Below are 15598 nucleotides of genomic sequence, written 5' to 3' on the forward strand. Positions count from 1 at the left end.
AAAAAAGCCTGGTGTGGTGGCTCACGCTTGTAATTCCAGCACTTTGGGAGGCCAAGATGGGTGGATCCCTTGAAGTAAGGAGTTTGAGACCAGCCTGGCCAACATGGTGAAACCCCGTGTCTACTAAAAATACAAAAATTAGCTGGGCGTGATAGTGCACACCTGTAATCTCAGCCACCTGGGAGGCTGAAGCAGGAGAGTTGCTTGAACCTGGGAAGTAGAGGTTGCAGTGAGCTGAGATCATGCCATTGCAATCCAGACTCCAGCCTGGGTGACAGAGTGAGACCCTGTGTAAAAAAAAAAAAAAAAAAAAAAAAAGAAAAAAAAAATGCCTTGCCACTTTCTCCTGGGGTTTCCACGGAGAGGTTGACTGCCAGACATGTTCAAGCTTCTGAGTATCTTATTTGTTTCTTTTCTCTTGCTGCCTTCAGTATCCTTTCTTTGTCCTTTACCTTTGGGAGTTTGATTATTAAATGCCTTGAGGTAGTCTTCTTTGGGTTAAATCTGCTTGGTGTTCTGTAACTTTCTTGTACTTGAGTATTGATACCGTTCTCTAGGTTTGAGAAGTTCTCTGTTACTCTTTAAATAACTTTGTACCCTAATCTCTCTACCTCCTCTTTAAGGCCTATAATTCTTAGATTAGCCCTTCTGAGGCTGTTCTCTAGATCTTGTAGATGTACTTCTTTTTTCTTTTGTCTCCTCTGACTGCATATTTTCATTTATTTTATTTATTTTGAAATGGAGTCTCGCCCTGTTGCCCTGGCTGGCATAGTGGCGCAATCTTGGCTCACCACAACCTCCGCCTCCCGCGTTCAAGCGATTCTCCTGCCTCAGCCTCCCGAGTAGCTGGGACTACTACAGGTGCACGCCACCATGCCCAGCTAATTTTTGTATTTTTAGTAGAGATGGGGTTTCACTATGTTGGCCAGGCTGGTCTCGAACTTCTGGCCTCGTGATCCGCCTGCCTCGGCCTCCCAAAGTGCTGAGATTATAGGCGCGAGCCATGGCGCCCAGCCCTGGCTGCGTATTTTCAAATAGCCTGTCTTCAAGGTCACTAATTTTCTTCTGCTTGATCAGTTCTGCTGTTGAGAGGCTCTGATGCATTCTTCAGTATTTCAGTTGAAGTTTTTAGCTCCAGAATTTCTACTTGATTTTAAAAAATTATTTCAATCTTTTTGTTAAATTTATCTGATAGGATTCAAATTCATTCTGTTATCTTTAATTTTGTTGAGCCTCCTCAGAACAGCTATTTTGAATCCTCTCTCTGAAAGGTCACATATCTCTGGGAGTGGTCTCTGGTTCCTTAATGAGTTCATTTGGTGAGGTCGTGTTTTCCTGGATGGTCTTGATGCTTCTGAATGTTTATTGGTGTCTGGGCATTGCAGAATTACGTGTTTATTGTAGTCTTCACAATCTGGGCTTCTTTGTACCTATCCTTCTTGGGAATGCTTTCCAAGTATTTGAAGGGACTTGGGCATTGTGATCTAAGTCTTTGTTCACTGTAGCCATGTCTGCATTAGGAGGCATCCCAAGCCCAGTTATGCTGTGGCTCTTACAGACTTGTAGAGGCACCACCTTGGTTGTCTTGGGTAAGATCCAGAAGAATTCTCTGGGTTAGCAAGCGGAAACTCTTGTTCTTTTCCCTTACTTTTAACAAAATAAATGGAATCTCTGTCTGTGCTGAGCTGCCTGGAGCTGGGGAAGGGGTAACACAGTCACCCCTGTGGCCACCACAGCTGGGACTGTGCTGAGTCAGACTCGAAGCCAGCATAACAGTGGGTCTTCATTGAGGCTCATGGTGACCACTGCCTGGCTACCACTTACGTTTGCTCAAAACCCAAGGGCTCTACAGTCAGCAGGTGGTGAATCCAGTCAGGCTTGTGTCCTTCCCATTAGGGTGGGGTGAGTTCCCCGCTAGCTGTTTGGGAGCCAGGGCCAGGAGTTGGGAAACTTACAGATTTACCTGGTGCTCTCTGTTCTACTGCAGCTAAGCTGGCACTGAAGCTGCAAGACAAAACCCCTCCCAGTCTTCCCTGTCCTCAGAGAACTGTTTCCTTGTGGCCACAACTGCCCTAGGCCCACAGGGACTACTGTCTTCCAACCACCAGTGTTCACTCAAGGCTCAGTGTATTAGTCCCCTTTCATGCTGCTGATAAAGACATACCTGAGATCGGGCAATTTACAAAATAAAGAGGTTTAATTGGATTTACAGTTCCATGTGGCTGGGGAAGCCTCACAATTATGGCGGAAGGCAAGAAGGAGCAAATCCCATCTTACATGGATGGCAGCAGCCAAAGAGAGAATGAGGAAGACGCAAAAGTGGAAACCCCTGATAAAACCGTCAGATCTTGTGAGACTTATTCACTACCAGGAGAACAGTATGGAGGAAACTGCCCCCTATGATTCAATTATCTCCCACTGGGTCCCTCCCACAACATGTGGCAATTATGGGAGTACAATTCCAAAAGAGATTTGTGTGGGGACACAGCCAAACCATGTCACTCAGTTAGCTTGTGGTGAGATTTGGGTGGGGACACAGCCAAACCATATCACTTAGTTAGCTTGTGGTGAATGCTGTCATGACTTAGTCTCTCCTTCAGGACAGTGGACTTCCCTCTGGCCCAGGGCAGGTCCAGAAATGCCATCTAGGAGCCAAGACCTGGAACTGAGGACACCAGGAGGCTGCTTAGTGTTCTGTCCCACTGTAGCCGAGCTGGTACCCAAGCTGCAAGACAAAGTTCTCTTCACTCTTTTCTCTCCTTTCCTTGAGTAAGAGTTTCTCCCCATAGCCACCACAGCTCAGAATGTGCTAGGTCACATCTGAGGCCAACATGGCTCTGAGTCTCACTCAAGGCCCTCAGTAAGTACTGTTTGGCTACCACTGTTGACTATTTAGGTTCCAGGGGCTGTGTACTAAGCAGGCAGTGAATCCTGCTAGGAGCAGGTCCTTCCATTCAAGGCAGCAGATTCCCATCTGGCCCAGGGTGTATCTGGACATGTCAGCTGGGAGCCAGGGCCCGGAATGGCAATCTCACGACTCTGCTTGGTACCCTGTTCTAGTATGGCTAAGCTGATAACCAAGTTGTAAGACCAAGTCCTCTTGACTCTCTCCTCTCCTCTCTCCTCAGACAGAGGGAAGAAGTCTCCCCCAGACCTGCGAGCTGTACTGCTTGTAGTTGAGGGGTGGTAATGCAAGCACTCCTTTGGTTGCCCCAGGTGGTGTCTCACTAGGTCGTGTGCTCCCTAAGTCCACTGGCTCCCAGCACAGCACCAGGACTTGTCCAGGAATTTTAGTCCTTGTGACTTAGACTCCCTTTCAAGTTTATTGAGGTCCCCAGAGCACTTTAGCCCATGGTGGTAGGGCTTGCTGGAACTCAGGTTCCAGTTGCTGGGGTGGGCAATTCCCCTATGGTTAGGACTGGTCTAACTGCTCCCTATGTGGGTGCAGACTGAGTTCTGTCCTGTCTTGCTTTCTCCTGTGACACGACAGAGTCCCATAATCACTGTGCTCTCCCTCCCCCAGGCATACAGATTCTCTTTCCATGCCATGTGACTGCTGCTGACAGAGGAGGGAGGGTAGCGTAGGCATTTCGAGACTATCTTTCCTCTTCAGTACCTCTTTTATTAGTATGATGTTAAAACCAGGTACTGTGATCATTCACCTGATTTTTGATTTTTATGAAGGTGCTTTTCTGTGTGGATAGTTGTTCAGTTTGGCATTGCTACAGGGACGTTGGTCACTAGAGGCTTCTGTTTGGCCATCTTGCTCTTCCTTCCTCCTCTCTAATTGTATTTTTGTACCCACTAATCAACCTCTCTTCATCCCTTCCCCACCTCAACACTTCCCGGACTCCAATAACCATCACTCTACTCTAGCTCTGTAAGATCGTTTTTAGCTGCCACGTATGAGTGAGATGATGTGATATTTGTCTTTCTGTGTCTGACTTATTTCACTTAACATAATAACCTCCAGCTCCATCCATGTTGCTGCAAATGACAGGACACATTCTTTATGGTGGAATAGTATTCTGTTGTATATCTGTGCCACATTTTCTTTATCCATTTATCCATTGCTGGCACTTAGGTTGATTTCGTATTTTGCTATTGTGAATAGTTCTGCAATAAACATGAGCATGTATGCAAATATCTCTTGAATATACCGATTTCCTTTCTTTTGGATATATAAACCAACAGAAGCATTGTTGGATCATATGGTAAATCTATTTTTAGTTTTTTGAGGAACTTGAATGTTCTTGGTGGGTGTGTCAAATCAGTTGGCTGTTAATATATGGATTTATTTCTGGATTCTCTATTCTGTTCCATTTGTCTGTGTGTCTGTTTTTATGTTAGTACCATGATGTGTTGGTTACTATAGTTTGTGGTATATTTTTAAGTCAGGTAGTGTGATTCCTCCTAGTTATTAGTATTGTCATGTCTAACATAGCAGTTGAATAGCTTATTGGCAGTTGTATCTGGCACAGTAATACCTCTCTTAGTTTATTCTTTGCTCAGTCATACTTTTCCTGTTATATTTTCATTGGGGCTTTAATAATGGTTTTTTTCCTCAAAACAGATGTGTCATGTGTTGTTTTCCCATTCAAACTACCCAGCATTTTTAGTCTCATCCTTTGTTCAGACTATGAACACTCTTTGATAAACAGCCTGTGGTAGAAGCATCAGATCTTACTAGTCCTAAGTATTATGATATGGAAACACCCCCCTTCCTGTGTTCCTCCTGTCTCTCCCCAGAATTATACCTCTGTAAGAACTTAGTCATTTTGCTTGGAGGACAACTTGTTGAACTTTCCTCAGTTTAGTGAATTTACTGCAGTTCTTATCTAAACTACAATTTATCTCTTTCCTTTGTACTCCCAACCTATCATTACAGTAGTCATTGTAAGAAAAACAAAACAACTGGGTGTTTGTTCTTTTTGGCTGCCCAGTAGATGAACTCCATAGTTATATTAGGGGAATTCCATACCTCACAGTGTTTTGTGAGAAACAGTGTCACTACTGCATGTTTCCCCCCAGCCCTCACACAGCCTATACCCAGACAGAATTGGGAGAAAAATGCATACTGTTCAAGCTTACCTCTCTCCAGATTTGAGGATAAAAATTACAGCAGTGTGGAGTTGGAGTGGTTCAGCTGGCCAGGGTGGGGAGGGGAGTGGTGAGTGGACATAGTAGCCATAACTTGCTTCTCCAAACTCTGGAATTGTTCTCATTGACACCACATTCTGGTTCTGAATTTTGACTTGAGATTGAATCCCTTACATTGGTTGCTGACAGTGATTACCAAAAAAATTTTTTTGATTCCTCTTACTAAAATTGGGAAGAGTCTGTGATCTAGCTGAATGCTCTTCTATCCCAAGCCTCTGAAAGCTACAGTGGTCCTTAGTTCCTTATCTTGTAGATTTCCATGCTGAGAGACTTACTCTTTCTTAACCATCCCAAGAGCACTATAGTACTTTATGGTGGGAACCCCAATGGTGAGGCCGTTTATCATAGTCTTTCCAGGCAAAGGATTTCCTCTCTCCTCTTTATGGTCATTTTATACATTGTAGCCACCGTTGGAATCTTTGGCTTTAATAAAATCAAGAGCATCAGTTTTTAGCAAGATTATAATTTTCTGATAGTAAATTTACCACTGTATTATCTGTTTAGCACAAAACCCTGATCAAGTGAGTTCTTTTAGCTTTTAGGTTATATTTTCGAGTCTAACCTAAGAGTTAAGAGAAGTTTTCCTTAGTATCTGTTGAAGTCAACTGACCTTGTTAATTTAGGCTAATTAATGGCATTGAGGTATTTACAAAATATAAGTCTACAGAGTATTCATGATGTACTTACTGGTTTCTTTCTTATTTATCCCAATTACCAAAGCCATGTGTGTTCATTGTGGAAAAATTTGGTAAGTACAGAGAAATATATTTTTTTAAAAAAACAAGGTAGGTGTCCAAATTGATCTACAGATTAAATGCAGTCCCTATCAAAATTCTTGGTGCCTTTTTTTTTAAAAAAAAACTTATATCGACAAAATGATTCTAAAATTCCCATGGAAATGACTCAGAATAGTCAAAACAGTCTTGAAAAGGAATGTTGATGGACTCAAATTTCCTGATTTTTAAACTTAATATAAAGCTACTGTAACCAACATGGTATGGGACTAGAATAATGATAGGCATATACAGGTTAATGGGATGGAATTGAGAATCCAGAAATAAACTGTAACATTTATGAACAATTGCTTTTTGACAAAGGTGCCAACATTATGTAATGGTGGAGGAAAATAATCTTCTCAACAAATGATCCTGAAACAGCTTGATTTCCGCATGCAAAAGGATGAATTTGGACCCCTTTCTTACACCAAAATTAACAAAAGTGGATTAAATACTTACATCTAAGAGCAAAACTATAAACTCTTAGAAGAACTACATAGATGTAAATCTTCATGATGTAGGATTGGTCAGTGGTTTCCTAGATACGCCATTCAAAGTACAAGCAAACAAAGGAAAAAATGATGCATTAGGCTTCCTTAAAAACTTTTGTGCTTCAAAGGACTTTTTCAAGATAGTGAAAAGCCGGCCCACAGAATGGGAGAAAATATTTGCAAATCATATACCTGATAAGCATCTAATATCTAGCATATACTAAGAACTCTTACAACTCAATAATAAAAAGCAACTAAATGTAAAAACTGGGCAAAAGAAATGAATAGATATTTCTCCAAAGTAGATAATAGAGGGCTAATAAGAACATGAAAAGATACCGAACATCATTAGTCATGAGGGAAATGCAAATCAAAGCTTCATGATATACCATCATGCCTGCTAGGAGTCCTGTAATAAAAAAGATGGACAATAAAAAGTGTTGGTGAAGATGTAGAGAAATTGGAACCTCATACATTGCAGGTGGGAATGTAAAGTGTTGTAGCAGCTTTGCAGTTTCCAAGTGTTTAAACACAGAGTTACCATATGACCCAGCAATTCCCTTCTAGATAGATACAACCAAGATAAATAAGAACATAGGTCCATGGAGAAACTTGTACACAAATATTCATTGCAGTCAAAAAGTGGCAACTTTGTTTCCTATAATAGCCAAAAGTAGAAACTTATAAATGTCTATCAATTGATAAATTCTTAAACAGAATGTAATATGTACATAAAATGGAATATTATTCAACCATAAAAAGAATGAAGTGCTGATGCTTACAACACAGTGGACACACGTTGGGAACATGGGCTGAGTTTGAAAAACCAGACACAGAGGCCACGTATTGTATGATTCCATTAACATGACATGTTCAGAATAGGCAAATCCATAGAGACAGAAAGTAGATTAGTGGTTGCCAGGGGCTAGTAGGAGCAGGGGTGGGGAGTGACTGTTAATGGGTATGAGGTTTCTGTTGGGGTTGATGAAAACATTTTGGACTTCAGTAGTGGTGCTGGTTGTACAATCTTGTGGATATACTAAAAAACACTGAATTGTATACTTTAAAAGGATGAATTTTATGGTATGTGAATTACATCTCAATTTAAAAACCCAACAAAAGTTACCTCAGATTCCACTGCCTAAGGACAACCAAATTGAGCGTTTTAGAAAATGCCTAATGCCAGGTACCTCAGCCCTTTTGAGACCTTCTCATTCAATTCCTCGCTGTAGCTTTGTGAATCTTCTGTCAGAACTGGAACTCCTGACTCCTTCCTCAGTGTTCTTTCCACTAATTTGCTCTGCCTGTTTTACACAGAATTTTGGGTAAAGAGAGAAGATGCTAATTTGGAATATCATTAAAATAATATTTTACAAAGTTGGGTGCTTTACTCAAACACACAGTTGACCAGAAAATATTTATGGTTTGGTTCAGTTAACACTCAGCACCGAAGCTTAAAGCAAAAACTTGAGAAATTGATTAAATCTCTGAAGTTTGTCTTTAGTGTCAAGGGGTTTATAGTAATTTTTTTCCAGAGATTGTAAGAAAAAAACAAGTAAAATTAGAAACTCCCCTTACGTATCCATTTATCTTGGCCTGGATTAACACTGGGCAAGAAAAGCTGGTTTTATTTTGTTTTCACAAAATATGCTATATGCTATGTTTCATTTCTATTCTATGCAACCGGAGTCTTTAAAGTAGACAGCATCAAGAAAACACATGAACATGAAAAACATTGTTAGGATGGTTAATTTAGTTTATTTTATGCTCTTAACATTTTAGAGCAACCAAGCATAGGTTCAGAGGTTTTCACCTGTGTGTTCCTTTATTGATTGTTTGTTCCTTATTAGTGAACATTTAAAAACCTTACTACTCCTTGCAAAAACAAGACTTGTTTTTTTTTGTTGTTGTTGTTAAAAGAGAATTAGTCATACTTTCTAATGACATTGACATGAAAATATTGTATTTTTAAAATCTGTGTTTTAAACACCTTGAATCTAAGATATTGGTGCTGTGGCTTTAGTCTTTCATCATATAATTTAAGAAAACATATTTTCTTTGAAAATTATTTCCAGAAACTTAAGGATAGCTTGGTCCTGACTGAGTAGTTTTCATCATAGTGCTGTTAAGTTCTGCTATTTAAGGCCATATAGATTCTGATTGAAACAAACTTGCTTTTAGTAAATAAATAGCACCGAGATATGAAAGTCCAAGTAAATGGCAAAGTGAATTTTCTTTCCCAGAAAAATGCTCTCAAAAATTTGATTTTAATATAAGTAACACTTTTACTTAGATATCATAAACTCATTTTGATTTTACTGTAGATGGACTCAGCCCGAATTCTAGATTCTATGAGGGTAGAGACTGTTTTTGCCATTACTGTAATCCCAGAGTTTATCCTTATTCCTCATACAAAAAATGTTTGTTATATCATTATATATTTGTAATTATGTATATTTTTATATATTATTTTGTAATATACCTCCCCATTAACTGTAACGTTCTGAATTGATAACATTGTGTGTAATAACTTTTCTTAATGTTTTTGTCTTTCTCTATAGGTTGGTATTTTGTATGGCATCTTTTTTTATCAAAATTCAAGTTTCTCCGGGAACTGGTGGGAGACACAGGATCCCAAGAGGGAGATCATGAGCCTTCAGGGTCTGAAACTGAAGAAGACACTTCCTCCTCTTCACACAGAATCAGATCTGCTCGCCAAAGGAGGGCACCTGCTGATGAAGGCCACAGACCCCAGACATAGTCGTATACTCGTGAAGGATGAAAAGGCAGTTGCCAGCTTCTGTCTTTTAATGACTTGGCTTTGAAAGTTACTAATGACTGAAGAACATTTGTATTGGATTTTAAGTCCAATTTTAAAAAAGATTTACATGTAAGCCATATAAAAATAAAGGGAATTAAAACCAAATTGGACTATTATACATTTCATCTTAAAGATAATCTTTTATTTCACTAGCTTTCTACTTATACTCTTATTCCTTGGCTTTTGGGCTTATTTTCTTGCACTGCTGCAGATCTGGTAAACATTAAAGGCTTGAAAAACCATATTTTGTTAGCTCTAAAATGTACATTTTTCTTCCCACTTTAACTTGTCTGAAATTGGGATGCATCTCATTACTGTCAACCAGGTGATAGTCATGTAATTCTCCTACTGTGTGCATGTGCGAATTTACAGCTTGTCATCGTGTCATCCCTTTAACCAACATGTGTTTTGTTGGTATCAAATGTGTCAGGTTTAACTGACATTTTAAAATGTCTTCAAAAAGATTACACTATGATTCAGCATTGAAACGAAAAGTTATTGTGTATGCAGAAAAACATGGAAACAGAGCAGCGGGGCGTACATTTGATATTAGTGAAGCAAATATTCGTCGCTGGAGAAATGATCGCAATTCCATATTTTCCTGCAAAGCAACAACAAAATGTTTTACGGGACCTAAGAAAGGTAGATACCCACAAGTAGACGAAGCTGTACTACATTTCGTCAGTGAGACACGTGCAAAAGGATTGCCTATCACACGCCAAGCAATGCAATTGAAGGCAGGAGAAATTGCCAAAACCCTGGGAATTGATGAAACAAAATTCAAAGCCACAAGAGGCTGGTGTGACCGATTCATGCGCCGAGCAGGACTGTCGTTAAGGCATCAAACATCATTTTGTCCCAAGCTCCCCACTGCCATTAAACAGAAGACAGTGTTGGAGCACTCTTTCAAGAAGTGCTGCATAACCAGTACTCTTGACAACACCGGGAGAGACGTTATGTGGAAAAACGCAGACATCAATGACTGTGGTTTGAAAAGTGATTCAGAGGAGTTGGATTCAGAATATGAAGTTATAATTATAACTTAACCAATTTATTTCACACATTTTCTTTACATATGCACAAGATTGATGTGATAAAAATCTGTTTAACTCAAAGTGCTGTTTCAATAAATATAAAATAAATGTTTTCTGTGATATGAAAGCATTGTGTCATAGTTTAATGGGCAGTGTTTTTTCTTAGTGATACATATGGTGCATCTTAACAATTGGTAGTATCTTAGGTTAAATTAAAAATGGTAGCTTGTACATTTATTTTTCTTTTTAAGATAGCAGTTATTTATTGAGGAATTTGATTCTGACTCATAATGTTAAACTTGTTATTCTGTGTGAAACACATTTCTGGGGCGGGGGAGGGGGGCAGGTAACTTTACCTATTCGATATTTTAGAGTAGTAACTTAGGAATCTAAGAACTATCTTCTACTTTAGGAAGAGTGGGATTAGTTACTCCCTTTGTATAGGAGGACTTTATGCTAAAGGAATGTGTTGTGGAGAAAAACACTTCTTCACAAACAGCAATTCGTTGACAAGACCTCAAAGGTAATGCGTATTGAGGAAAACAGTAGTGGGTGAAAATACCCGCTTAGCTGTAAAATGACTCTCTTGCCAGGTTTCCATGTTTGTCTTAACTGAACTCTGGACTGAGTGTTTACCAGGGAGGAGAGATGTGAATTAAACAACCTTCCTGTTTAGTGTTACCTGCTTTGTACAAGAATGAAATGCAAAGCCAACTTATTTGATTAATCCAAGTTCTTTTTATGTTTTTTTTTTTAACCTTTATTAAGGACTAGTCATCACAAAATATTTAACCTCTATTTTATGATGGTGTGTTGTTATGTTTGATACCTCATACTTCTTGCTTAGAGTTTTGTTTAACAGTTCACTGGCTCTGTCCCAATATTTGTGATGAACAGTTCTTTGCTATATTGTAGCTCTTGGAGATACTAAAAGGGAATTCACAGAACATTACTTTAGTTTTATGTGTTTGCTAGGGGAAGATTTCCTAGCTGCTGAGAGCGAGGCACAGTCTTTCTGTCTTCATGTCTGTATTAGATACAATTTTCTATTTTTATGTGACTCTAGGGCATAACAAAACAGTGACGGTTTCAAGCATTAATTTTAATGCTTCCTACTAGCTAAATATCGTCTTAAAATGATTATTAGAAAAAAAAATGCCCCCAAAACTTTTTGGTACTGGGAGGATATTTAAATATAGATTTTTCATAGTCTAATGTTTTGAACTATGGATTCTGTTTTATGGTGGATACCTAAGGTTTAGATAATAGTTGCTGGAAAGCTTAAAGTAGCTGGTGAGCTTCCTGTTATGTCACTATTAAAGAATTGATGGCTGATGTAACTCTCCCCCCGAAATCTACAAGGGTCATGCCCAAATTAATACAGGTTAACCTTTGTAGAGGTATATATGTTGGCATTATTTATTGACATTTATGCTTTAAGCATGTCTTATTTTATGTAATTTTAAGAAATACTCTATTTAACTTGTGAAATACACCTAAAAGCATACTAGTTAGCTCTTAGCCTCTCACTTAGGGAGGGTAAAGAAACATCACTGATGCCAATATGAAGATCTATAAAATCCTTTGTTTAGAACTCTGTTCTCTTCGTGCACCTCACAACACACTTACCATGGTACATATTTCTTAATGCCACTAAGAAAGGCAAGATAGTTAACACGTAATTATTTATGTGCTATAGTGTTTCTTTTCCTGTTTTAGTGCTTTTGTAGCTAAACTTGTCAGAACTGCATCACAACTACATTTTCAGTCTCAGTGGGAGGTGGACTAGCCTGTGTTTAATTTTAGAGCTTAAAAGTGTATAAGCATTAAAAATACATGATTTAGAATCTTGTCTAATCCCTCACAAAGGATGACGGTAATCAGCATGCCATCCTTTGAAGATTAATTCTAAAATTGAGGACTCTGGTAGGTGGTTTTATTTCCTTCCCAATCAGCCATTCATTTCCAAATGTTTTGCCTTTGAAACTTTTTGTGAAAATTGCCTGTACCAATTGCATTGGTTGTGTTGCTCTGATTTAAATGCCAAAAATACTAAATATTTGTGTAGTGCTGTTAAATGAGGTTTTTGATATTTCCATCACTTGATGGATTTTGTAGTGATATTTTCATAGTTGAAACAAGTATATTGCTCTGTGGTGGGCAGCCACCTCACAGACATGCAGACCCATTTCTTTCGATATTAGGTTTAACAGCCATTTTAATTTTATTTTGCTGAAGGTTTGGAATATATAAAGTAATGGATTCACAAAATATGATATCTTAAAACGTGTTGAAAGATTTGAAAGTGGTACATTTTTACTTTTAAGAGCAACAATTTTTGAAATTAGTCAACGATGCAGTCTTTTTTAAAAGTCAGTTTTCTCAAGTAGTATGTTGTAATGTAACTGATATAACTAGATTTTGACTGGTAAACTTTAAGTGCTTTTACATTTGAGGTTGACTTTAAAAAGCCACTGAGCAGTCCTCAGAGGTTATGGACTCTCAAGCGACTAATGGAATAGTGTTCTGTTGTGAAGTCTAGAACTAAAGCACCTTGTATTGTCTGCTTCTAAAGTGTCCTATAGTTTTTAACTTAAAGTGTAAAGAGTAACATTTTATCTTATGGCAGTTAAAGTTACCTTTTTCATTTGTTGGTGTACATGTGCTACCTGTTTTACGGGGAATGTTTAACATGATCCTCCAAGTTGGTTCTATGCATAACCATTCACCAAATACTGCTGCTGTGGTTCCTTGAAGGAAACATTCTGTGCTCTGCTGTGATGCATTGCCATCTTGCTGCTTGACAATAGGTTTATAAAGAATTAGAATTACGTGTTTTCATAGTACCTTTGTATATATAACGATGTAAAATTAAAGATGAGGAATGTATGTAAATGATCATTCACTGTTTTTGTTTTAAAACTGGTCAGTACTATAAAGCTTCTGTGGTTTGTATGATGTTTTAACTTTCACTTTAAACTGCATAGAATAAATTAAAATGAATACAACAAAAATTGTGTGTCTCTGATGGATAAAGGATGCTAAGTATGAAGGGTGCCGTGGACATAAAGGGATTTGAAAGCAGCCATTCTTACTAATGGTCAACGCTTCACCCCATTTTTCAAACTACAAATCTAGAAGAATAAGAGGATAGCAGTAATATTTCTTAGTGCCATGAAAGTAAATGACTTAGGACATATATATAGCATTAAAGGACACACACACACACACACATATATAGTGTTAGAGCTACATTATTACATTTACCTTATTTAACTTTTTGTTTTCTTCCCATGCTGTATTCAACACCCTCAAGGTTGTTTTGTTAACCTGTTTGCCATAGATCATGTTTCACATTTTTGTTAATATTAACCACCGGGAATATTGAGGAAGCTCATCAAAGCCAAGTAAAAAGATGGAGGAGTTTCTTTGAGAATGCAGTTGAGATAGAAAGCCGTGAATTTCATTGGCTGGGGCAAGTTGTGACTTCTCCAGGAGTGCTCAGCTGTCAAGAATGTAGGATGGGAAGAAGTGGATTGTGCTAGGGTTGGATTTTGCAAGGCAGGTGTGTCTGAAGGGCAAGGTCATTAGAGATTGCTGGAGATTGGCCCTGGAATTTGGGCTGCGTCATGAGAGAAGTCAGATGAGTAAGGCACTGGTAAACTGGGTGAAAGGAAAGGGATAGGGATTGAAGATAAAATGAATGTGACGTGTATGATAGGAAGTTTGGGATGGAGATTAGCTGAGGTAGTTCTGAGCAATGACACCAAATACAGCCATAGAAAAGGGGAATCTGAGAAGAGTGACTCATTTTAGAGTATGATGTGAACCTGAGAATGGCCACTAATATTTTCCACATGATGGCTACAGTTAAACTATGACTTGGGGGCCATGTTAGGGACTTGGAAGACTGATCTTAAGGTCTGTTATGTCTGGTGTTTCTTAAAAGGAGGAAGGAGCTTCCTGAAAATGGAAGAGGAATGTTCTGGGGGAGCTTTGAGAATGCTCTTTCCTCATCCTGGCCCCCACTCCCTGGGCATCTCTACAAGTGCATTAGTTTATCTTGTGTAAGTACTTCAGCTGAATTGTAAGAATGATGCTGTTTACAGAGAACTTTGTGGGGGTTAGAGGAGGAAGGAGGGAAGAACAGCAAAAGCTTCACTAAGAATCTTAAAGGAGTTGGAGTTTTCCAAGGAGAGGATGAGGATCTAGATAAAATAATGTGCACAGGCAGTGTCACGGGAAGGTGCCTTGCTTGGAGAACTATAGAGAGTTGGTCATTCCTGAAACAGAGAATGCAAGTGTCAGGGGGTGGGGATGGGGGTCCACTGTTTTGACAATAGAGATACACAGTCTAAGTTACAAAAAGACTTCGTGTGCAGTGGCAAAGGCTTTGAAGTTCATGTCATATGGTACAGAGAGTACTAAAATGTTTTAAACAGAGAGCACTGATTTTGCTTAATTAACATACGTTGAGTAGTCAACTAATCTTCAGGCACCTGCACTAGTTGCTCGTGCTCACTGCGAGGAGGAGGACTGGTTAGAGGCACAGTGGAAACAGGATGTCTTAACTGGTCCAAGCAAGAAAACAAAACTAATGGCAGACGAAAGGAGCAATGACCATGGGAAATCTGAGGATACGAAAAATCAATAGGACTTGCGATTAGATTATGAAGGAGAAGGAGAAATGAAGGATGATTTCAACATTTAGCAGTTGATAACATGGAGGGATACATACAGGAAGAGAAGTAGGTTTGGGATTGGGTGTAGGGGGATGGAAGATAGAAGTCCAGTTTTGGGCATACCATATTTGAATTTGAGGTGCTTATAGGATATTAAGTAGACAGAAATAACCAGTTGTACAAATAGTATGAGGGACATGGATTGAAAACACAGACTCAGTGTTATCACTATGTGTATGCATTTGAAGCTGTACGCAAAAATAGGATTCCCCAGGGCACGGAGTGGAACAAGAAGAGACCCAAGGTGACACTGCTATGGTGTGAATGTTTTTGTTCCCTCCAAAAATTCATGTGTTGGAAACTTAATGCAATAGGGTTGGGAGGTGGGGCCTAATGGGAGGTTTTCAGGTCATGAGGGCTCTGACCTCGTGAATGGGTTAATGTCACCATAAAAAGGGATGGGCTCCTTTTTTTTATTTTTTAATTTTTTTTATTTTTTGAGGTGGAGTCTCACTCTGTCTCCCAGGCTGGAGTGCAGTGGCACGATCTTGGCTCACTGCAACCTCTGCCTCCCAGGTTCAAGTGATTTCTCCTGCCTCAGCCTCCCAAGCAACTGGGATTACAGGTGCCCTCC

At 39.1% G+C, this 15598-nt stretch overlaps 1 protein-coding gene across 1 annotated transcript in view; it reads left to right on the top strand.

The window, feature by feature from the left end:
* SMIM13 (small integral membrane protein 13) overlaps nt 1-13296 on the top strand; it is a 45431-nt gene extending 32135 nt beyond the window's left edge. The window contains exon 2 of the mRNA XM_011989657.1: nt 8989-13296. Within this exon, the coding sequence (XP_011845047.1) occupies nt 8989-9188 (200 nt within the window). The 3' untranslated portion in view covers nt 9189-13296. The remainder of the gene's footprint in view (nt 1-8988) is intronic.
* Nucleotides 13297-15598: the final 2302 nt, after the last annotated feature.

The sequence above is a fragment of the Mandrillus leucophaeus genome, unplaced genomic scaffold (genome assembly GCF_000951045.1).
Source record: "Mandrillus leucophaeus isolate KB7577 unplaced genomic scaffold, Mleu.le_1.0 Scaffold36, whole genome shotgun sequence".
NCBI lineage: Eukaryota > Metazoa > Chordata > Mammalia > Primates > Cercopithecidae > Mandrillus > Mandrillus leucophaeus.